Source organism: Candoia aspera, chromosome 4 (assembly GCF_035149785.1).
Source record: "Candoia aspera isolate rCanAsp1 chromosome 4, rCanAsp1.hap2, whole genome shotgun sequence".
NCBI lineage: Eukaryota > Metazoa > Chordata > Lepidosauria > Squamata > Boidae > Candoia > Candoia aspera.
Window position 1 is genome coordinate 8,403,745 of NC_086156.1, and position 24,365 is coordinate 8,428,109.

The 24,365-nt window shown below is 39.7% G+C and overlaps 1 protein-coding gene across 4 annotated transcripts in view; it reads left to right on the forward strand.

Annotated features, from left to right (window-relative positions):
• The first annotated feature begins 295 nt into the window (after positions 1 to 295).
• RBM33 (RNA binding motif protein 33) overlaps positions 296 to 24,365 on the forward strand; it is an 84,311-nt gene continuing 60,241 nt past the window's right edge. For 3 of the 4 annotated variants that reach the window (XM_063303375.1, XM_063303376.1, XM_063303378.1), the window contains exons 1-7: positions 296 to 489; positions 6,217 to 6,292; positions 10,767 to 10,815; positions 12,034 to 12,110; positions 14,611 to 14,920; positions 16,808 to 16,942; positions 19,672 to 19,843. In XM_063303375.1, the coding sequence (XP_063159445.1) occupies positions 459 to 489; positions 6,217 to 6,292; positions 10,767 to 10,815; positions 12,034 to 12,110; positions 14,611 to 14,920; positions 16,808 to 16,942; positions 19,672 to 19,843 (850 nt within the window). In that variant the 5' untranslated portion in view covers positions 296 to 458. The remainder of the gene's footprint in view (positions 490 to 6,216; positions 6,293 to 10,766; positions 10,816 to 12,033; positions 12,111 to 14,610; positions 14,921 to 16,807; positions 16,943 to 19,671; positions 19,844 to 24,365) is intronic. The other variant, XM_063303377.1, reaches the window with a different exon arrangement.

Genomic DNA, 24,365 nt, shown 5'->3' on the forward strand with positions numbered 1-24,365 from the left:
CGCCGCATTTTCCCCCCCTTCAATCGCCCGCTTCATTCTTCTCCCCTTCTCCTTAGGCGCATGCGCCTGGCAATCCAGGGTTTTGGTTTTTTTGTCAGTATGACCATAAAGACAAGGGAAAGAGAAGCCCGTTTTCCTGGGTTTAGCGCAGGCGCATAGAATCCGTGGCGTCCCCGCAACGCACTCCCGCTTAGCCCTCGCCCTGTCTCCAATGCGGCAGGTTGGCCAATCCGCTGAGTCCACCATCTTCCGCTCCGGTGCGGAACAGCTGGTCTTCCAGTATCCCAGACTACAACGCGGCGCTTCCAGCGGCGTTCCCCTCGGCAGCCGGCCGCCATGTTGTGCTAGCTTTACGCTCCGCGGCTGGCGGACGGCCCCCGAGGAGAGCAGCTCCCGGCGTCGGGAGAGGTAGGAGGGTTGCAGGCTTTTCACGCCGCGGCCTGACAAGATCCGACGCCATGGCAGCCGCCCTGGGAGGAGCAGGAGCAGGTGCGGTGTCCTTTCTCGTCCTCCCGAGGCCGAGGGGGTGCGGCTGCCGCGCGGGGAAAGCCGCGGGCCCCAGCCGGGTGGTGGACGCGCCTGGGGGGGTGGGGAGGAAGCGCCCCGGAAACGGACGGGTGGCGGCGGGGAGAGGCGGCTGATGTCATGGATCTGGTGGGCTACGGGCGATGCTGCTGTTTGCGCCGCCTGCGTGGGTATTTACTCGCAAGAAGCCCCGCTGGGCTAGACAGGCGTGTCCTGCGGGGGGGGCGCTGGATTGAGGGGCGCCTGAGGAGGGTTTCCAGGGCTTTGGGGCGCTTGGATGAGAGAGGAAGCGGGAAGAATAGGGGGGTACCTGAAAGTGTTTCTTGGGGGTGGAAAGGAAAAGGTGCCACCGGTTTGGGGGCAGTTCTTGGAGGGCCTGAGGTGGGGGGGGCGTTATTTGGGGGTAATAAAAGCGAAATAGAGGCATAGGACGTCAGAGATAGAATACAACGTTTATGGCGGCAGTGTTACTGTGTCCCGCTTTTATTTCCTCTCTCCTTCCATTTGACCTTGTTCTTTTGAGGGATTTGCTTTCCTCCCACCCGTTCTTATGTATTTATTAGATACATCCAGATGTGATGGTTGACATTTGTGTATGCTACTGCTGCAAAGGGTCTTAATTAGTACAGGAGTAAGAGGCTATGTTCATTGCAAAGGTTCTTGCAATCCTGAATGACATTAACTTCCTGGATTTTGAAAAAGGTATATAAGTTGAGCCTAGCAGTTTATTCCTTGCTTTTAAAATATTCACATTCAGCTCATACTCCTTTCTTACCTTTGATCTGTCTCAGTCTTGGCTTGGTTCTGGACATGCTCCTTATATCAGTGTATCCTTGCCATACGTCTTACGTATTTAAATACTTCACAGATGTCACGAGTAAAAGCTTGTTACACTTTAAGTCTGAATTTTTCATATGCTTTCTTGGATATTGCTCTTCTCCTGCCTAGTTTTGTAAATCAGAATTTCTTTGATATGTTTGGCTCGGGAGCCTGTAATTCAGTGTTCTTGTAATGTTTTCAACTTGATAGTTGTGATTTCATTACTTATGTTGTATATAAAACTCCCAAACTTTTGTGTTGTAACAAAAGTGAAAAATAATTCAAATTAAACATTTTGTTTGTGTCTACAAGCAAGACTCATCATGTGGGAAGAGCCACAATGATGTAGTGGTTGAAGTGTTTGGCCTAATCCCAAGGAATCTCAGTTCAAATTTGCTGAAAAGTGTATTTACTCATCTGGGATTGCCTCTATATTTGTCAGCTTAGCCTCCTTTCCAGTACAATATTGTTAATAAAGGATATAGGATAGGGCTGTGTTGCTGACCTGAGCATACACAGAATTAATATAATAGCTGTAAATTCACTTGAATTAAAACAAAACAAAACAGTCCTTCATGAAACATAGTATTTCTTCAGGGAAAATACACTTCCACTATAAAGCTTAAGAAAACATAGCTGTGTCTTATTTTAGATCAGACTATATATCTCAGCTAGTATTTCTACTCTGTTTGACAACATGTTACAGTCTGAAGCAATAGTCTTTTCTATCAACTTCTTTTATTTGGACTTTATATATCCAAACTTGGTCTGTTGCTAGGGTATGTTCTTTGCTTAACCTCTAAAGGTAAGGTAAAGGTTCCCGTTTAGTCGTGTCCGACACTAGGGAGTGATGCTCATCTGCGTTTCATGGCCGAAGAGCCACATTGTCCGCAGACACTTCCGTGGTCACGCGGCCAGCATGACAGTCACAGAACGCTGTTGCCTTCCCGCCAAAGCGGAACCTATTTATCTAGTTGCATTTGCATGCTTTCGAATTGCTAGGCTGGCAAGAGCTGGGGCAAGTGTGGGAGCTCACTCTGTCACATGGCGCTTGGGTCTCGAACTGCCAAACTTGCAACCTTCCAGTCGACAAGCCTGGCGTCTTAACCACTGAGCCACCACGCCCCCGTGGCTTAACCTTTACATCCCAGTTAAACCTTTTGGACTGGTGGGAGAAAGTTTCACTTTTGGAGAAGAAATTTGAATTCCCCACATCTTTATACCCTCACTTCCACAGACATTCATGACATTTTTTTTGTTGCCTGTTATGAATAAGAAAAAGGAATAGGATTGGTTCTGAAGAGGGCTATCCTATAGCAGAGATATGTGTTCCAGGTCTTATTATAATGATAATTAATTCATGTCCCAATACAGTTAGCCCCTGGTTCTTAACAGTATAAATTAGAAACATAAATTTAATAGCAATTACAAATGCATACTAAAATAACCAGCCCTAATATAAAATCTATAAATAACAACACTACTGTACCTAGAGTGACATTTTAGTAGCCAAGTCCTAAGAGAGGAAAACTAGTATCAATATCAACATTACAGGTGTTACATTATGTACGCAGAGCTGGGCCACATGGACCTTTGGGTTTTGCATCTTCCTTTTTTGGATTTAATATATAATTACTGCCTATACAGTTACCTAGATGAGGAACTGATGCGATCTATGGAATGCCCCCACTTACGTTCACAATTTGTATTCTAAATAGATAACCTGTTTTCGTATAAATGTAGAAAAGCCACTTTTCTTTTGTAAGGGTCTTCATATTATGATGCATAGTGTCTAGTGCTCTTGTAGCTTCGTATTGTATAAGGAAGAAGGGGGACACGTACTTGGAAAGGCTTCTCTGACAAGAGATGCATACGTTGCTGGATGGCTGTCCTGAGCTCTCAATCTGTTGTTGGCTTTTGGGATTCCAGATGCGCCTAATAAAATAAGAGAACCAAATACCAGGTATACTTGCTTCTGGTGGAGGGGCAAACATCTGATACACACCCCAGGAAATTTTTTTAGCCCACCTGCCAAGACTAAAGTATAATTCTGCCATATAAACGTCAAAATATACTGCCCAGAGTCCCACTGGTGGGAGGAGATTGGCCGTGACAAATTTGATAAAATAAAATGAGATATAGCTTGAATTTGGAAGGCCTGTCTTCTAGCAGTCTAAATTGCTTCCAGACCTGCTGCCTGAATTCTTCTAGAAACACATACTTTAATTAATTAATCCTGCTTCTCAGCTGATATAAGGTACTTTGGGATCTTACTGTAAGATACAGTATAGGAGATAGTGTAGTAGGAAGATAAGAGAGGATACTTGAAACTCACTATTCTGTCTTCATATATTTGTTTTTGTTCTCCAGCAACTAATGCTTACAGATACGTTGCCTTCAAAACGGAAGGTGGAATATTACTGTCAGGGCTAATAGCCATTAGTAGCTTTATCCTCCATGAATTTGTCCAGCCTCTTACAGCTGACCATGTTTGTGGTATCACCCGGTCAGAAGGAAGTGCATTCTGTAGTAAAAAGAAAACTTTCCTCTTGCCTATTGTCAGTTTGCCACCATTCAGCTTCATTGGGAAGTTTGGAGGTTTCACTATCAGAAGAGAGAGCAAAACACTTCACTCTATTCATTTCCTTAATAAAAGTGATGAGAGTGGTAGTTCAGCATACTTGGAAGACATCGGGTTAAAGTAAACTGGCATATCATGTTCCTCCCTTCCTTTCTCTTTTTGGAAGTAAAAGCCATGAAACAGAAGCATTGGTAAGAGTCTCCGTGAATCTGTAAATCTATTGGTTAAGTATATATTCCAATGCACTGTTACTAAAGAAGCCACTACAGAAGCCACTGCATAAATTCCACGTGCATAAAATGAGTATTTAATAGTACAAGAAGTGATCTATCTTAAAATGCTTAAAATTAAGATGCCTAATGCCCTAATTATTCCTGAGCAGTGTGTAACTTAGATTTCAGTAAACATACTTATTTCACATTTTTTGTATGCCGCCCATTTCGCTAGACTTTGGGCAGCCCAAAGCAGTAAACTATAATTACCAGACAATATAGGAACCAGTATTCTTATTACCTTTACCTTGAAGGCCAAAGTTCTGTTTTCAGAAACCGATGAAGGAGCCGTTCAAATTCCAGAGAGAAAGGAAGGAAGAATTCCAAAGGGTCGAGGCAGCCATAGAGAAACTTGTTTTGTGCTGCCATCACCTCAGCCATTGGTAGAAAGAGGCACTTTCCTTACATATCAGCACACTTTCCTCAATAAAATGCACAGGCCAGGGAGATTCTGCTTCAGGAGACCGTTCTGTAAAAAACAAAGACCCCCAAGCCATAAAGGGCTTTACAAGCAATGACCAGCGTGTAGAATTGTACTCAGAAGTTTAATGATATCCAGTGCAGCGCCTGCAAGATGGGGAAAATTTTGTTAAACTAGCACTGGCCCCATCAACATTTAGGATGCTTCAATTTGAAGCAGTTGCAGTTTCTGAGCAGACTTCATAGGAACTAATAAAGTAACTGCAATATGAAGAGAGCATGAGTGATAGTCACCAGAATATCCTGTTTCAGAAACTATTGCTAGGCAAAGGGTCTCCTGGCTGTGGTCTCCACCAGCTCTCCAGCTGGAGTTATGAGTCCAGAAAAAAGCCCCGTTCTTCCATCAGCTTCTTCCAGGAGATTGTAACTGCAGCTCTGTCACAGCCTGAAGATGGAATTATCCTTAATTCAAGAGACTTCTGGATAAACCGAGTCTCCATCTTGCTGAGATTTAGCTTGATTTTGTATATAGGATTGTAGTGTAAAAGGGATTTCTAAATGATAATTAGGCAAATAGTACTTGTTCAGGCTTTTTAGTGAAGATCATCTAGACAATACACGTACCTGAAAATACTGTTTGAAACTCTATTTTGTGAATGCCCATCAGTGCTGTGTAATTAACCCAGAGCTGCCAATAGATGTTAGAATTTTAAAAAGGAATTTCTATTCCTAAATCAGGGGTAGGCAGCCTAGGGTGTTTTGGACTACAGTTCACATAATTTCTAATAATTGGCTACATTGGATAGGTTTATGAGTATTATAGTCAGTTATGCAGATGGCAGCAAATTACTTACCTTTCCCCTGAAGAGTCAGGTCTGGTCCAGAGTTGTTGGATAGCCAGAGTCCTGTATGAATTTGGGTTGATGCCATAAAAACACTTGTAGGTCTAGAGATAGTTAACTGATTTGTTTTAAGCAATTAAAACAGGCCTATTTTAACATCTGAGCCGAGAAGCCAGTGGCGTCGTGAGGCAGTTTGGAATGACCAGGAGTGATGTTTATGGGGCATTATACCATACGTTTTTTTAGTTAAGTTATAAAATGTAGAAATAAAAAAACTGTAAAAGTCAGTAAAGTGTTGTGCTTGATCAGACTTATCTAAAACCATTCTATTTCCATTTGCATATACCAGTTTTCTTTCCCTTTGTGATCAGTGAGGGAGAAAACCTAAAGCCCTTTGCTGTGCCATGTGGGGTGGGGGGGAGAAGCCAGAACTGTTTTAAATGGGGAGTGGGTACAATAATTGCTGTTACCTCCCCTTAGATTGTTCTGCATTTTGTTTATGTTGCACATGCCAATCTGTAGCATTTGTTCTTCATTAGTGCAACTTTCTTACAAGAACATGGATTTATTTATGATGGTGCCCAGCAGTATCTCTAATCTTGCTTTAAAAAAAAAAGCAATTTTAAAAAATGTTGTTCTCCTAGAAGGACAGTGCAGAAACACAGCATGATTCCTAAGAAGGATATCAGTACTGTTGTCTTAGAATCCAAGCATTTGTTTCATGTTGTGCAAATCCTTAAATGTCTTCTGTTTATAGATGATGACTTTGATCATCATAAGCCTGGTGCAGAAAGGTCTTGGAGAAGAAGAACTGGAGACGAAGAATGGGATAGGTAAGCCTCTTTTTTTCTTTTACGCTGAGATATCTTATACTGTATGTCATTTGGTTTCACTCTCTCACATTCTGATTTACAGGGATTTGAAAATGTACAAATACAGACATTAATGAGTTTATCTATCTACCGTGTGTATATCTGACACTCAGTTTTGGGGAAGTGTATGCCTGCCATGAAGAGAGGGCAGTGAGCAGGGACTTCTTTCCTTAATCAGGGTTACGTTTTGCTGTGGAATACATGGGGGAGTGCATGGCGCTAAATAAAAAGTGAGCAGTATGCTACATTTTTTTCCACCTATCTAAACATATACCCATTTGTACCTAGTTATGCATATATATGTATTCATACTTGCATTTGTACTCCTCTATGTAACACACGCTCACTAGCACCAATGAATATTTTTTTAAGTAAGCCTGTCTGTTGGAATCAGTGGGTAAAGAAAGTCTGTGAAAGTCAAGATGAGGAAGCTCAGCAGATCTTATGTATGTTGTGGTGTTGTCTCTGCCCTCCGCCTCTGGTTTAGAGCCTGAAGACATGAACAAGTATATTATGAAATGTCATTGTACATTGAAACATGGATTTAATGGACCTTAATTCAGTGGACAAATTGGATGCAGTGGACAAAATTTGAAATATCGGACAAAGTCGGGTTAACTGAGATTTTACTGATATTTCTGGGAAGGTCACTGAGGTGGGTGGGCCAGTGGCATATGCTGTACTGTGACATTAGCAGTGATAGGATGGGGAAGATCAGGGGCTTGGTGAAGAAGGGGCTGATTGCACACTTTGAGTCTATTTCCTTGTAGTTATTGGGCTTCTACAGGTTGTCCTCACTTAATGACTGTTCGTTTAACAACGGTCTGAAGTTATGATAGCCTCAGAAAACGTGCTTTACGACCTGTACTCGCATTTATGACCGTCGTAAACCGTTGCACCACCCCGCAGTCACATGATCGCAATTCGGGCACTTGGCAGCTGGCTTGCATTTATGAGAAGCTTCAGTGTCCTGCGGTCACGTGATCGTGATTTGCTACCTTTTCTGCCAGTTTCCGGGCAGTGGCCAAGAAGGCAGATTGGTGCCTTTGGCTATGCGTGGCTGCGAGAAAACTGTACTCTGGGAATATATTATTCCCCCAGCAGTGAACATATTATTCCCCCAGCAGCAAGAAGTGGAATGAAAGGAAGGATATTAAAAGAAAGGGGCACCCTTTGTGCTCTTCCCTAACACTTTGCTCAAACACAAGCATCTCTTTCACCCTCCGCTTGCAATGCAGCGGGGCACTTTAGAGTTGGGTTATGTGGGGTTGCACAGGTGTCCCACCCCCCAGCTTAAATGAACCAGGAGGCCAAGGTGTACTTTTACCTATGTGTAAAAGATGTGACAGATTTCATGTTATTTGTACTGAATTTAGAGGCCACCTGACTTCAGATGACTCTGAGCAGCTTACTTGATAAGATAAAAAGCAAAAGAACAAAAAGAAGATCATGAAAGGAAGGAACAAACAACACTCCAAAGAAAAAGTGATGGGGGTCAGTAGCCACCCTACCCCCAAGCTTGGGAGCAAAGCCAAGTTTTCAACAACTTTCAGAATACCATCAGAGTAGATCTCTCCACCATCCTATGGATCTCTGGAGGGGTACTCTTATAAAGCCTGGGTGCTGCAACAGAGAGAATGCGCTTCCTAGGGCCTGATAGATGACAAACTTGCCCAGTCTGTCCAGTCTTACTGGGTGGGGAGATGCTATTGAAGATGGGCGTTCCCTCAGATAAACTGGCCCCAGATGGAAGTTTTATGCATCTACAAAAGTACTTTTCAGATTTAACAGGCCTTTAGGTTTACTAAATACCCCCCAATCATTAATTAAAATCACGATTTTACTATAATATAATATAATGATCAGGCAATGCTTGCTTTTGCAGCTGGTTTACAACTGACTTCTAAATTTATCCATTGGAATCAAATAATTCTGTTAAGAGATTCTATGAGACATAGTTTATCTCATCTTGGTTTAGGAATCCATCCCTTAACTTGCTTACATTCAAATTTACATTTGTCATTGTTTTGGAATACTAGTAGCAGGAATGAATGGTTCATAAAGCCTAGCTCTGTTTCTATTATAGTTATGTGTTTTTTTTGGACACTCAGTACAATAATACTCTTTTCTGCACATTTTAAAAAATGGGCTATTTTGAACTTTTTCTGCATAAAAAAGGATTCAAGCAGAGAAAAGCATTGACTTGTGCCATGGCCTTTTGGATAGGCAGGGCTTTAAGTCTCTCCTCAGTGCTATTTTTAAATGAGATTAGGATTATCCTACAGACATTTTAGAGCAGTGTATATTATAAGTCTCCTAATGTAACAGGTACATTTTCTGTTCCTTGCCTTGCTTTGGTTTTATGCTGTTTTGTGAAATCATAAACAGCTGATAATATTTTACAGCATCCCTCCCCAATTTGATATCCTCCAGATGTTTTGGGTGTTCCAAGAAGTATCACTAAGCATAGCCTGGGATTCTGAGAATTGTAGTCCTTACACAACTGGATGGCATCAAGTTGCTTTAGTAAATTAATAAAAGTATATATTTAGGCCACATCCAAGGGTACTTGGATTGCTTTCTTGGAATTGGATAGTAAGGAGCAATAGAACTGGATGCCATCATTTTATAGATTATACTCTACAACTCTGTTGACCTCTCCCAGTGGTTTTATTTAGTTGTTGAACATATAGGAGAGAGGCACCACCTCTTCACTTAAGGGTACATTTACTACTGTCCCTACCCAGCTTCCTAACACCTCCCTGGCCACCTTCAGTAACCAAGTAGGACAGAGATCTAATCCATTGGTGGCAAAGTTAGTATCACAGAGGACCATGTCTGTTTCATCGGGATCCACAAGTTCATACTGATCCTAAATAATTCTGACAGATGGATTTGTTTGTTTGTTTATGCTTCCCATTTCAAAGCAGTGACTCAGGGCAGCATATAAATTAAAACAACAATTCCTCAATCCAAACATCCAAGATTAAAACAATAATCCCAATTTATATAAAAAAACAAATTTAACCAACAGAGCTCGCCTAACCTTCTGACCCAAATGCCTGGAGGAACAGCCAGATCTTCAGAGCATTACAAAAGGTTAAATTTCTCACAGTGGCCCAGCTAACAATCTTCTGGCTCAGTCTTCTTTAAAACGGACTGAGTCACTGTAAACAATGTTGCTGGGTGGTTTTCCATGGATGAAATAAGAGGAGAAAAGTAAACTTGTTTTGCTTCTCTTAGCATCACAGCATAGGATCAACTTTGAGGTCTTGCCTGTGTATGATCATGCTCATTCTTCATCTTACACCAGGATTGTTATAGGTGTCTCTTCTGTTACTCCATTTCCTGGAGCTCCTCAAAAAAACAAGGTACTCCCATGGATTGGTGACTAGAGAGAGGTGACTCAGCAACAATCCCATCAAGCACTGCTGCCAACCTCTTATTCCAGAACTAGCCACCAGAATTTTGGGAAACTCCCCAGATACCCCTTGGTAACTGAAAGGTTCCATTAGACAACTGGAGTGGACTGACTAAGTAGGTCCTTCCTCTATATGGAAGTCCATGATGCTTGTTAATTCTGTGATAACCAGTGAGTAATCTGACCATGGCAAGGGACTGATGGAAATACCCCGCACTCTCAGATCAAATTAACCCTGGACGGTTAATTAAAGTTTAACAGTCTTCTATTGGCTGATATTTGATTGATTTTGTGCCATCAGGTCAGTGTCAACTCTTAGTGACCACATAGATAGATTTTCTCCCTGACAATCTGCCCCTAACATTGTCTTTCAGGTCTCCCAACGGTGCATTCATTGTCACTTAACTGAGTCTGTCCACCTTGTTGCTTGGCATCCTCTTCTCTTTCCTTCTACCTTTCTCAGCTTTAGAGCCTTATCCAGAGAGCTGGGTCTTTGCATAATGTGCCCAAAGTAGGCTGATGTTTATAACTGTCTTTATGCAGAACAAGTTTACATTTTTTTTCATTAAGAAGGTTTATGCTGTAGGAAGTAGCTTGTCTTGTAAAGAATTTAAACGAACCACACTTTTGAATTAGACTCTGCTAAAGTTGCACATCAAGGCCCTTTCTTTTAACTTACTACACTTCAGCTTCATTGGTTATTAGTGGGAGAAAAGATTTCAGAGAATTCAGAGCAAATTATTGTGCTGTTGAAGTGGAAACTGTGCCTTCCTTTGGAATTATTCAGAATTCTAAGTTTACATTTAGCAATTCTGTTTTTCTGCTTTAGTTGACTTAAGTACAGAAATGGGAGTTGCTCATTATCTGAAAAATGAGGTTACCCTCTTTTCAGTCTGCATTGCTGTTGAGATCCTCAACTATATTTTGGGTAAAGTACAATGATACCGACATATGAACTGCTGCATTTTTGCTACTGTTTTGAAGAATTGACTATTGTATCTCTTTTTCTTCTAGTGAATTAGATGATGACTTGCTAGGAGAAGATTTGTTGACTGGCAAAAAGGTAAATAAGGACCTTGTTTAAAGTATATGCTTGCATATATGGGAAAAACTAATTTGACTACTTTACTTTGTAGTTAAACCACTTTGGTGCAGCTCTTGACTGTTTACAGTCATCTGTCTCCTGCTGTTCCAATAAAGAACTCCAAATGCTCTTTTGGTGTATTCCAGCAAAATGAAAGTACTGCCCTTCCTGTTTGTTTATCAATTCATTTTTATTAATTTATATCTAAGTACAGTACAAAACCTGTTTTTTTCCCACAACAGCAACAAGTCTGTGAGGTAGGCTGAGTGAAGAGATCGTTGGATCCAGGACAGCTTTTATCTTGTCTACTCACCACAGATCCCCTCTGGGAATTATTGTTTCCAGATCTCAGAAAGAAGTAATTGAGGGGGAGGCAAGAGGAGGAATCTGGTGTCAGATTTCCTCTTTCAAGATTAGAGACTTATCTGACCTTCGAAGAGAAAATCAAGGGAACGTGTGATCCCTCACAAGCTTCTAAAATCAGTTCAATCAAATTAATTTAAACGCATCAACAATTATTTAGGGTTTTTAAAATGACATTTGTTTGCTTTAGAATAATCATGGGTTCTATTTTGGCTTAAATTACACTTAAATGTTTAATTCCGTCTCTAAGTTTAGTATTCTTGCTTCCTCTGATATTTTAGTTTATGCAGTTTCTTTGGGAGCTGTCCCCCCCCCCTTAACATAATTAGCAAATTAGAAATAATTCAGAGCAGTGTAAGACTCTTAGCAGGTTCATTGCTGTTCTCCAAGCTCTTTCCAGTTTCCTCACTCTTGTGCCTCCCTAAATCTTTCTCATTTCTTCCCAGTTAATAGCCATTAGGATGAAGCTGTTGAAAACAACAGAACTTGTATATATGTCCCAACACTTGTTAAAATGCTTTTCTCCACCTCAGAAGAATTCAGTTTATTGTTCCAAGGTTATATATTTAAATTTGTTGATGTTTAATAGATTGTTTGTAACTTCAGCATCAAACACGGTGTTTATATATGCTATACTGTGATGAGACATTTTTGAATTTTTTGCTGCCTGTTGCTGTTGGTATTTTTTCCCCATGGCTTCTTTTTTATTTTTTGGTGTTCAGTTCTGTCAAGTCAAACTACTAATGAGCCTGCTGCTTTCTGAATATACCTTATACAATTACTGTTGCTCTCCTGTACATTATGTATTTCAAGGGTTTTGTTTTTCAATTTTAGACTCAGTCAGATATGTCAGATGAAGAACTGAACGATGATCTTCTGCAAAGTGATAATGAAGAAGATCAACATTACAGGTTTGTGTTTTGCTGTTTAAGCCAAGTAATGCAACTTGTTTTCCAGATCAGTACATTCAGATTAGTTATTTGTATTCTGATGCTAGAATAGCATGTAATGTTCTATTAGGGATAAGAAGTATTAACATTTGAGGCAGTGAAAGTGATACATGGACATCGTTGTTTCTGTGCAAGTATGTGAGTAGGAATTCCACTCATTTTTGGCTGGGTGTTGAACCAGAAAATAATGGTAGGATAAGACCCAATTTCCCAGATGCATTCTTTCAGAGCTGTGGTAAACTCATCAAAAATTTTATTGCTTCTAGGAATTCCTAAGGAATAGCTATTTTAATGAGAAATTCTAATTATATAACTTTTCTGTGATGTAAGTATTAGGACTGTAGCTGCAGTTCTATTCATTTGCATTAAGAATAAATTTGTACAATAAATTTGTTTTTCTAATTGAATGGCAGTGTTAAATACCTTGGGTACATTGTCAGTATATTTTGTGTTTTCACCATCCTGAATATACATCTTTTCCCATTTACCTGTGGATGGAGGGAAATAAGATACAGGTAGTCCTCGACTTACAACTACAACTGAGACGGGAACTTCTGTTGCTAAGTGAGGTGGTTGTTAAGTGAGTCACACCCGATCTCATGACTTTTTGCCGCGGTTGTTAAGTGAATCATGTGGTTGTTAAGCGAATCTGGCTTTCCTCATTGACTTTGCTTATCAGAAGCCAGCTGGGAAGGTTGCAAATGGTGATCATGTGACCCCAGGACTCTGCAGCCATCATAAATACATGCCAGTTGCCAAGTGCCTGAATTTTGATCACATGACCGCGAGGGTGCTGTGACAGTCATAAGTGCAAAGACCGTCCACAAGTCACTTTTTCCAGCGCTGTTGTAACTTTGAATGGCCACTAAACGAATGGTTGTAAGTCGAGGACTACCTGTAATTCAACCAGTGAGCCCCTGCAGGATTTTTCTTTGAGTGTTGGTTTAAGAGTTTTGCCTGAAGTGCTCTAAGTTTTCCTTCTGAGTGCTTTGAGTCTTAAGCAGTTGTGGCAGTACAATTTTATTTAAGTGGGTTTCAAAACTGTTGTATCAGAACACTTAGAATCTTTGTGAAGCATTATTTTCTCCTGTTATACAATCAAGTGAGCATACTGAAATATGTATATTCATACAGAAAAGCAATGTAGATCAATGTGATTGAAATTAGTTCTATCAGAAGTGTTGCCTGACACATTAAACCAAAGCACTGTTCTCACTTCTTTCTCATTTGCATAGTAGTTCAGTCCGATATTTTATAGGAAGTTTTGAGTTTTAACTGTCTTTAACCAGTTCTACCTATGCTAAGAGTTTCTTGACAAAGCGGAACTGCTAATTAAAATAATAGCAAACCCCTTATGAAACTATTTATATTTCAGAAGGCCACGTAACAACAATATAGTTCTGACACTGAGCTCTTTATTCAGGACTCAGCTTGCTCAGAGGTGGCTCACAGGCACAACTCAGTGTAACAGCCGAATTCTGGTCTCACCAACTTTACACCCAGGAGAGAGCTGCATCTCTGAAACTTGTCTAGCTATTATTACCTTCTAATTTGTTCATTTCTATGACTTTCACATGCCATGTTTTTTGTGATTAACAACTTGAACTGGCGTTGGGAAGATCCAAGTTTAATTCCCTCCTCAGCCATGGCAACTCGCTGGGTGACTTTGAACCAATCACTCTCATCCCAACCTATCTCACCGGGTTGTAGTGGTGGGGAAAAATAAATGAAGGTGAGAGCGCTCCTTATGCCCCAAGAGCAGACAGGATATCAAACAAACAAACAAACTATATTTTTTGGAGAGAGAGTAAAAAGAATCTTACGGATAATTATTACTTCATGCATGGAAAGTTGGTGTGTTTTATTGGACAAAAAACAGGAATTCTTTTTTAATTGGCTGAGTTGATAGGTTTTTATGGAAATTTTCATCAGAAAACTTGTAATTGGTCCTCAGATTTTAGATAGGACCTATTGAGGACACAATTCATTGGAGATATTGATGCTTATAAGGACTAAATGCAAATTCCTGCATATCGAAGTATATTCAAGCATACCCTTTTAAAAAATATTTCATTACAGTAATTTAAAAATCCAAAACATCGGTGCTTGGCAGTATTAATATAGCAAGTATAATGGGTAACTAATTTTGCACTAAGCAGATGCCAATCTCCTTTGGTGTGCATTTGTTAGCCTGGGATTTAAAACTGCAGCTTGTTCAGTTACCCTGTACTTCTTGCCAGGCTGACCTGTTAGAACATATGGTTGGTTTGATCCCTTTGGACAAATAGCCCACAATTGGTGAACAACAGTATGCATATTATGAGTTTGTGGCATGAGGTCAAATTGATGCATAAAATAATTTTTTTCTAGTTAATGTGGAGACTGTTGCATTCCATGCTAAATCCATGCGCTTAGTATTAACGTGTTGATTTAAATTAAAAGCATTTTTTTTGTGTTGTAGTACTCAAGATGTCACTATGAGTCTTAATGCTACATCTAGCATAGTTACATCCTTTGAGCTCTCAGACAATGCTAATGACCCATCAATTGAACAAGACTCGGAGTACGAACAAGGGGAAGACGAAATTGGTTATGACAAATCAGATGTGCCTGAAGAGTACGCAGAGGAGTATTCAGAAGGACAGTATGAAGGCCAGGAGGCTGAGTTGACAGAAGACCAAATAGACTATGGGGAAGATCAGGGTGAAGAAGAGAATTATAATGATGAAGTGCTGGATCTTGAAATCAATGAACCTCTAGATGAATTTCCAGTGAGTTTTTTTTTCTATTTTTGTTTTTGAGATAACATTGCTGCAGATGCTTAGGGTTTTAGACTGATTTGAAATCTGTTTACCTCCCTTGGGACCAGAGCAAAATTAGACCTATTATCACTGTCTGCCAGTTTCTTTATCTAAGCTGTGACAAAGTTTGTGTTGACAGCTTGTTTGGCTGTAGGTAATGCTTTTTTGTCATTCTGGAAGGCAGTTGAGAATCATGACCTTGAAGATAGTATCCTTAAGGAAGAAAACAGCTTTGTGTGGTGGAGACACAGTGCCAATTGTTAGAAGTACTTAATGCAAAAGCTTTTATCCAGGCTTTAGACAAGATCTGATAAAGTCCTTCGAAGGTGAAAAGATTATTGACCTGCTAAAGACATCTTTAAGGTGCTAATATTCCAAAGTGATTGATGTTCTGCTCACTCATTTCCACCCTCCCTTTTTTTTGTAATTGAGAACTGTCTAAACCTGAATAAAGAGATTTGAGGTTACTTTAGAACATGCCACATATATAATTTGTTTCAGTTTCAGTGATTTGCTGCATAGAGTGCTCTGAGTTGAAATGAGAATAGATTTATTGCCATTTATTAGAAGTATTTCTCAATTAAAAAATCCAAGCAGATGTCAGTGGATTTACTGATCCTTTATCTTTGCTTTAAATCTTACGTGTAAATCACCTAATAAAATGCTGCATGTTACTCTTAGATGCATAAAACATAGTAAGTGGGAAAGTATATTTCATGGAAAATAAAGGTATTTGTATTACTCTCAAATTAGTCAGATGCTTAATTAAAATCTGAAAAATCCTACATTTTAAAGGAATTAATATAAGCTGTCACATCATCATGCCATGTGAGCTGCTCTGGGAGAAGTTAATTTTTATTTATTTTTTTGCTGGAATAGGATAAATATGCTTTAAATAAGTAGATGTAATTTTTCCGAGCTCACGTTTTTAAAAAACTGCAGTAATTATAGTAATGTTAGTTTCATGTATTAAAATCTTAGTGGTTTTTACCTTCTAAATTAACTATTGATGCAAAAAGTAAATAGCTACGTTACATGGATATAATTTTAAATGTGCTGTTTGGGATTAGTGTAGACCTAGATCTCAGTTATTTAAACATGGAAGTGGTGTTGTATTTCACCCTTCATAAACTGTTTATAATCATGTAGATTTCAACTTCTTATCCTAGGTAAGTTTTAGTTGCAACTAGGTATAAAGTTGTTGTCATAGTATTAATTACATTTTCCGTTAAGCACCATTTGCTAATTAGCATTTAAATCCTGATTCATTGATAAACACTGTGTTTAAGGTGGATTTAAGATGCTGGAGATAGAAAACCAGCAGAAGTACAGGTAGTCCTTGACTTATGACCACAATCGGGACGTAAAATTCATTGTTAAGTGGTGCGGTCATTAAGCGAGGCATCATGAGACCGCACCTGATTTTATGACCTTTTTTGCTGTGGCGGTTAAGTGAATCACTGTTCCCCATTGATTTTGCTTGTTGGAAGCTGGCTGGGAAGGTTGCAAACGGCAATCACGTGACCCTGGAATGCTGCAACCATAGGAAATACATGCCAGTTGCCAAGTTCCTGAATTTTGACCCTGTGACCATGGGGAATGCTGCAGCAGCCATAAGCGCAAAAACTGGTTGCAAGTCACTTTTTTCAGCACCGTCGTAAGTTTGAATAGTCATTAAATGGTCGTAAATCAAGGACTACCTGAATGGAAGTTTGTGACCTCTTTCCAGTCTGTTAATCAGGGCAAACAGGTTGAGAAGATTGCATATATATGAGTCCCTACTGAATAAATAAGCAGTTACATATTTAGAAACAAAAATTAGTTTAAAAGAAAGGCTTCCTTGTGCATTTCTTTCAGGATGAAGATTATTATTTCTTTCAGGATGAAGATCATTATAGTGAACAGCAAGTAATTGAGCAACAAGAATATGTAGCTGAAGAAGAGTTAGAAGAGGTTGCTGATACCCAGACACCTCCAAATGAGTCAGAAGAGGTATTGCAGAAAAGCCGAAATATTAAAAACAAACCATCTAAATATTTCAGATAGAATTTTCAGTTTGGCATTTACCCTTGGCATTGCTTTTGTCAATACAGTATTTCTGATGCTAAAGTCTCTGTAAAGAGAAATTACTTTATGATCCTATGTTAGCTTTTAAGTGAATTCTATTCCAGGGTGGCCAGCATTTCTGAATGCTCGTTTTCAGGGAAAAACTCAAGGCATGGAGATGAGTGGTGCGCGTGCTACTCGGGTCTCAGCTGCTTCTCCTCCACTGCTTCTCATTTCGGGCAGCCTTTACAAATAGCGGCAGAGTTATGGAGCCCGCTCCAGTCGTTAGCTGGCTTTCCATATCTGAATTTCCTTAGCCCTGTCTGTAGGGGTGCTTTTGGGACCAGAAGGAGATGCCCACTATTTTCTCTCTTCCTTACTCTTCTTCATGACCAGAAATTCCAAGCCACTTAGCAGTACATCAGACCTGGCTGTGCCGCATTGAATCATCTTCTGCTTTGTATCCAATTCTTGATCTTTTTTCACTTTGTTCTTTGTGGGAACCAAGTCATCTCTTTCTAGTATTACTTATGCGCAGTTGGAACAGCTTTGTTCATCTGCTCAGAATGTTGTCATAAATTATCTTCATCCCATAGGCATCGTGGCCTATTTGCTTGCCAGTGGATATAAAAAAATAATGACGACAGTTCAGTTGTGCATGAGTGATGTTTTAGTAAGCCAGCCTTCGACAGAGTTTTCTTTTAAGAGTTCTCGGTCCCTGCTGAATTTGATTTCCTTCTCCCTGCACCAGAGGAGAAACAGTCATAGAAGCTAGTGATGAAGCCTGAAGCTTGGCCAGATGTTTAATACGAGTGCTGTATGTTCTCCATTCCAAAAGAATTCCGATCCTTGACATTTCAAAACTTGTGGATGAACAGATGTCTTGCCAGAAGATGGAGACAAGAAATTTGGAGTGACTTAAGGCAGCCGTCCATGAGAAGACCAGTTATTACCTGAGCAATAAGTTTATTTTTCTGTGGTGCATTTATTTTCTTTTCCTCTTCTGCAAGAGGCTCGCTGCCACTCTTAGCTTTCACTGCCCATATTTGAGGGAAGGGATTAGATTTGGATTTAAGGTTTTCCTCATCCTCCGTTTCTTTTGAAGTCAGGAGTGGGAGCTTTAGCTGGATGGTTTGACAGGCAGTTCATTTTTTTCTCCACCACCTTAAAATAAGGGCTCATCGCCCAAGCGAGTGTCTTCCTTAGAATCCTAGCTGGTTTACTCGGCATTTAAAACCTGTGGTTTTATTCTTTTGAGCATGCTAAGGCACTTCCCACAACAGAAAATACAGTACTCGGTAGACTGAAAATAGAATTGTGGGGGTTGGAAAAAATACCTTGAAGGCACCATAACTTAATACATAGCACTGTTGTTTTTTTCTTGTTCAATCATTCCTAACAGATTAATTTCAGTAATTGAAAAATGTAGTCTATGAGTATTAAGACACCAGCCTATATCATTCAAACGGTTTCTGTTTCAAGTAAGAGAATAGCCTAAGGCTTTGGATAGAGGAATCTTGCCAAAGTCACCCAACTGAAAACGCTATAATTCCACTTCATTCAAATGTTATTTCTGCTACAGTACTAAGAATTTTATTAACCGATTTTCTACTAGTTGTGTTTGGTTATGTTTTACGGGAGGTTAAACCGCTACAGGAAGTGAGCAGTGAGAAGGATGTTCAAACTTCTGTTAAGAGTTGTGGCTGTGATCCTAAATATGCTTCCTCCGCAATGATTTCCACTGAATTCAATGTTGAATGAACATTGCTAACACAGTAAGGAAGTAGCCACTCAGTATTTTTTGCAGCATTCCCCTTTATATCGTTTAGTCTGACAAAATTTTCAAGCAGTTCAGGCTTCCCCAGTGAACTCCTAGTAAGAGGTACAGCACTCTCTTATCTTGATACGAAACACTGATTTTTAGTACAGACTTTTGTGGCAATGATCAAACATACATCTTGGAAGCTCACAGGCAAGCTATAAAGAAGTCCTCCCTGTTCCACAGTTGCTCCCCAACGAAATCCAATGCGTTGGATTTATTGCTTGTATAAATATTATTTCCGTAAAGATGTTTCAGAGTGTTAGCTCTTTTGAGTAAAAGCTTTGATTCCCAAAATGCACTTGTGGTGCCATCTTTCTCCTTCCTTGCCTGTCCTAAAACTACACCATTTCCTAAGGTGGTTTAGCCAATAATTATGGTTACCATCTGAGTTTAAGCTAATTGTTGTTAATCACATCAGTTCTTTTTCCTATACTATTTTAGTGGTTTGGGTGCAGAAATTCCACATAGTACTATAATTTTGAACAGTGTGTGAATTTTAAGAAAAGAACAGTGGTTTATTATTGCATGGTGAAATTAACATACAAGGGCCATGATTTAGACCTTGGGCCAGTCCCTCTCTCTCAGCCCAACCCACCTCACAGGGTGGTTGTTGTGGGGAAAAGAGGAGGAGGAAGGAGTATTAGGTATGTTCGCCGCCTTGAGTTATTTATAAAAATAATAAAGGCGGGATAGAAAATGAATGAATGAATGAATGTTTGGATACCATATATAGGCAGCATATATGATGCTACATATGAAGGACTTCCCACTAAACTGATTTAAAGTTTTCTTTTAATTTGAAAGCCTTGTAAATCTGCTCAGTGGGTATCTGTCCTGTCCCCCTCTGTTACAGGCAGTTATTGAAAATCTGGAGTTTCAAGAAGAAACCAAAGAGGAGTCGGATGAGGAGGAGGAAGATGATGAAGAGTCTGGTCGGTTACGTTTCAAAACTGAACGGAAGGAAGGGACAATTATCAGGCTATCAGATGTAACAAGGGAGCGAAGAAACATTCCAGAAACTTTGGGTAAGACATTGGAGGAATGGTCAGAAAACTAGATTCTTTATTGGTATTACAGCAATGAACTAACATATTACATGTACAGTTCTTATGAAAATCACCAAGCAATAATATAAAAATTAAAAATATAAATAGCTGCTCAGGAGGTGTGAATTATAAGCAGTGAGGGCAGAAAGGAAGTAAAATGGATGAAGTAAAAGCAGTGATAATTTGCAGTTCAAGGGCACTTTTATAGTTCTGAACTGTGTACAGGTCGTCCTCGGCTTACACCCATTTGTTCAGCGACCGTTACGGCGGTGCTGAAAAAACATGTACGATCAGTCCTTGAAGGTCCGGCCATCACAGCATCTCCGCGGTCACGTGATCATGATCTGGGTACTCTGGTGTCCAGCTCGCGAGTATGACGTCACAAGGAGGCGTGGTCACCTGATTGTCATTTGCGACCTTCCCTGCCAGCTTCCCATAGGCAAAGTCAACGGGGAAGCTGGCAGGGAAGGTCATAGGTTGCTCCAGTTAGTCGCTCCTGTTTTTTCTCCCACCTGCAGCACCGTGTGGCCAGTGCCAGCCCTCTCCCAGGCCTCCACTGACTCGTGCGCAGCCTGGGCCAGCCCTCCCTGACTTGCGTGTGGCATCTCCCCTGCGCTCCTTACCTGGGAGTCCTGCTCCTTCCTGCTTAACAAGCTACGCATCTTGGGGTTACAGCAGCAACTGGGACTGCCAGGATTGTCGTTGCTAAGCGATGTGGTCATGTGACATCACACTTTACGACCGCATCGCTTAGCAGCGGCAATTCTGGTCCCAGTTGCTGTCATAACCCAAGGTCTACTTATTTATTCAGGATGGGAAGATTTTAAAGGTCTTGTGGCAGTGTTATATATGTAAAATAATATAATCTGGTAAATTTAGATATGCCTTACCCTTCCTAATACGGGAACAAACATGTTGAGGTGTCAACACAATGTCTGCTCAGCCTGAGAGTCAAATCAGCTTTTCTGGAAGGACTGGCTAATTAAAGATAGTACCTGAAAGAAATCTCAGATTGATGTCATAGCGAGGTGGAATCAGCAGGATTGCTAATGAATTATTTAGAATCTCCGTATGACATCTTGTGAAACTACACTCAAACAGGACTTTTTTTGAAATGTTCTGTGTTTCAAGATCAATATGAAGATATGTTGTAATTTTCTAACAGAACATGTTGTCGTGAAACTATCATGGGGCACATCATTGTCTGGTCTGATGTCTTGTATAAAAGTAATGTTAAGTGTTTCAAGTCTTGTGAATAGAAAGCCTCTTGAAGAAATGCTGCTGTTTTAAAGACTGACTTAGCAGTTCTGTGAACTAATAGTTTCCTCGTATGTTTCTGTTTCTAAAGTACCCATTAAACAGCAAGTGTTTTATGTTGTCTTCTGTTCCAAAGATGATGTCTGAGATAAGGTCTCAGCTAATTGAGCTCCATGATCTTTGCTTCAGTTTAGTGAAGGATGTAGAATTTATGGTTTTTGTGGGGTTGCAGAACTGCAGCTTGAAGCTTCTTTTAGCAATGCTGGTTGATTGGAATTGAGTTCGTTCCTGGTCTAGGCAAAGCAGATTTGAAAGCTGAGTGGGTGGAAATAAATCTGCCGTTCCTGTTGTAGGAGAGGTTTGAAGACTGAAATGTTTTAGGCTCCACCTTGAACTTTCAGGTAACTGTTACGGCTGATACACCTCTCAACAACTTTGTTTTTCCATCTTGTCCATTGCAGGAAGAGAAATTTAGCCACTTGTATACTTTAATGACCTCCTGATGAAATTATTGCAACACAGCTTTCACTGGTCTGCTCCCAAAGATGATTCAGAATCTTTAGCTAATATAAAATGTCACATGGACAAGATAAGCTATATTACAGTGCTTTAAAACATCTGCATTAGATAATTATTTTTCCAGACACATTTTAAAATGCTTACGTAGTTCTTTGAAGTCTTAAATTGCCTTTTCCTCATTGGTTCTAATGTTTTTAAACATTAGGTGTCTGTCTATCTGTCTAGTCTTTTTGAAATGGCCCTGAAACTGGAATGCTGTTCCCTGGGTATTATTCCACCATTCCTTTGGATGCTAGGTTTTTCTGAGCAAGATTTCTTGCTACTTTTCCACTTAAATTATGACTGGGCTAAGTAGAGTTTTTTTAAAAAAAACAAACCTATATGTACTTCTAATTTTTAGCTTAATTGAGGAATGTCTATTGTAAATAATAAAAATATTTGAGATCAATATATACAGCATACTTTTCACACAGCTATTGCTTTTGTGTAAAAGATCAGTTTAGAAAGTTTAGCATGCGGGGTGGGGTAGATGAATCTGACAGTTTGAAACATCTTTCATATTCAGTGACGTTAGCATGACAGTTCACCAGTTGGGCTGAATCATTACAAATATCTTAGAATCTGAACTACCCATTACTGGGAATTACTGAGCTCTGTCAATTCAAATACTGTGTGTCAAGTCACAGAAGTTGCTCAGAGTGGCAGCTGTGGGAATGGCTTACAGATATCCAGATTATAAATCAGACTTCTCCAACCTCTCACCCCCATCCCAATGTTCCCTGCATTTTTTATCCTATTCCCAGAGTTTATGTTGGTTGGAATTGTGCTGGGACTTTATGAGTATATCAAGAGGGCCTTACAGGCAATTCTAAAGCCATTTAGTCCTATTAAAACAAGCACATTGGGCTAAGCCTGGAAAGATAGGTTATAGTGTGGGTGCTTTGATAATAGAACATTTGGAGAGCTGCTCTCTAGAGTTCAGCTGGAAAAAATCAGTCTAGGGTGATTCTAAGAAACTGCCAGCAAAATTTATTGTGCTTAGCTTTTCTCCTATGGGGAAAAATTCCCTTTTAATTTGTCACCTCTCATCTGAAAAGTACAAGGTTAGCAAGCAGCCTGTATGGAACTATTGTAGAAGAGTATTTGGAAATACATGTGATTTAATTGATAGCTGTTTCTGTGCTATCATAAATGACAGTATCAAAATGCTGTGGTCAGTAAAAATAGCTTTGTGATATCGGATAAGCAGTTTGCAAATATATATTATGCAAGTTTTGCAGTTCCTACTCAAGTTTTTCTGTAAAAAGCCATTGTCAGCTAGAGCTGTTAAGTGATCTGCAATAATTGTTGTCTATTAGTGAAAAATGTAGTAAAACTGGCGTAATAAATATTACTTTCTTTCAGGACTGATTGCTCTTAATAAGAATTATGGGTATAGAAATGGAATTCCATTGAGCGGTTACAATTTTTACTTTAACATCTAGACATAAGTTGAGAAAACACTTAAAATAGAAATTAATATTTTAGTTGAAATTCCAAACGTAATTTCCTTTCTGTCACTTTTTGGTGACCTTTCATGACAGGTTGTCTCTATTGGAGGAAAGCATCCTTACTTGCTGATTAAAGATGGCATTTGAAACCATTTTATTACCAAGGGTAGCCAAATTAATTTTGACACTTGGAGGGACCAGAGAAATAATTGCTGATTCACTGCATTAGCTGTGTGTGAAAGACTTCTGCAATAAAGATTGGATGTGTGCTGGTAAAAATATGTTAAACATTTTTTCCTTATGAATGCAGCAGTGGTATGTCTTACATGCTGTTTTTTCAAAAGGAGAATCTTTGGGGCTGAAAGCATTGATGAACATGAAATAGATGCTTGAGGGACAACAATTCAAAGAGTTATAAAAGCGAGAGGACAAAAAAGCATAATTTGATTCTTGTGTTTCATGGAATGCTTCTGAAATGAGTCCCATGTTCCAAAATCGCTTCTAGAGCATTTGTGCTCTGAAATTGAGCATCCGAAAAGGCCTGTGTATTTGTAAAGGACCACACATGGTCTTTTGGATTCCAGACTTTGGTTTTGCTTGTGTGCAATTAAAAAAGCTTTTTATTTAAAGAAGTACTGTAGAATGAGTGGACTTTCATTTTTAATACAAAGGCTCCCTCCTCACTTTCAGGAAAGGAAATGTTTTGAAAGCGAAAACAATACATCTTTGATGTTCTGGAAATAACCTCCCATTATAAGTTCCCTTCCAGTGAAACTCCTAATTAGGGACTCAGCTCTGTGTTTGATCGTATTTCGGGCAGTAAGGTTGGTATTTTACAGTAATGGTTTTAGAGGTAGCGTGGCTTCTCAGAGGAAGCTTGATGGAGAACTTTTCGGATACCATTAAGTAGCAGGGAGGGTGGGGCTGGTTTTATAGGCACCTGTTTTCAAGTTGGGGGCTTCCTGAAGTCAAGGCAGTCAAAAGTTGGCATGAATATTTGCGTGTGAAACTGAAGGGAAATTACTTGCCCTGAATCCACCCCCTCTCTTGTCATCCCCTCCCCTCTTTTGAGTCTAAATGAGACATAATTTCACTACTGTTAAAGCAGTAATTATTTTGATGGTACCCATTATGGGTGTGACATTCCCTAAGGAGGATTCTCCTCCCATCTTTTACTCTGGTTTGTTATTCTTCAGTGGCATCTTGCTTTGAAAATGGATATATAAGACTGAATT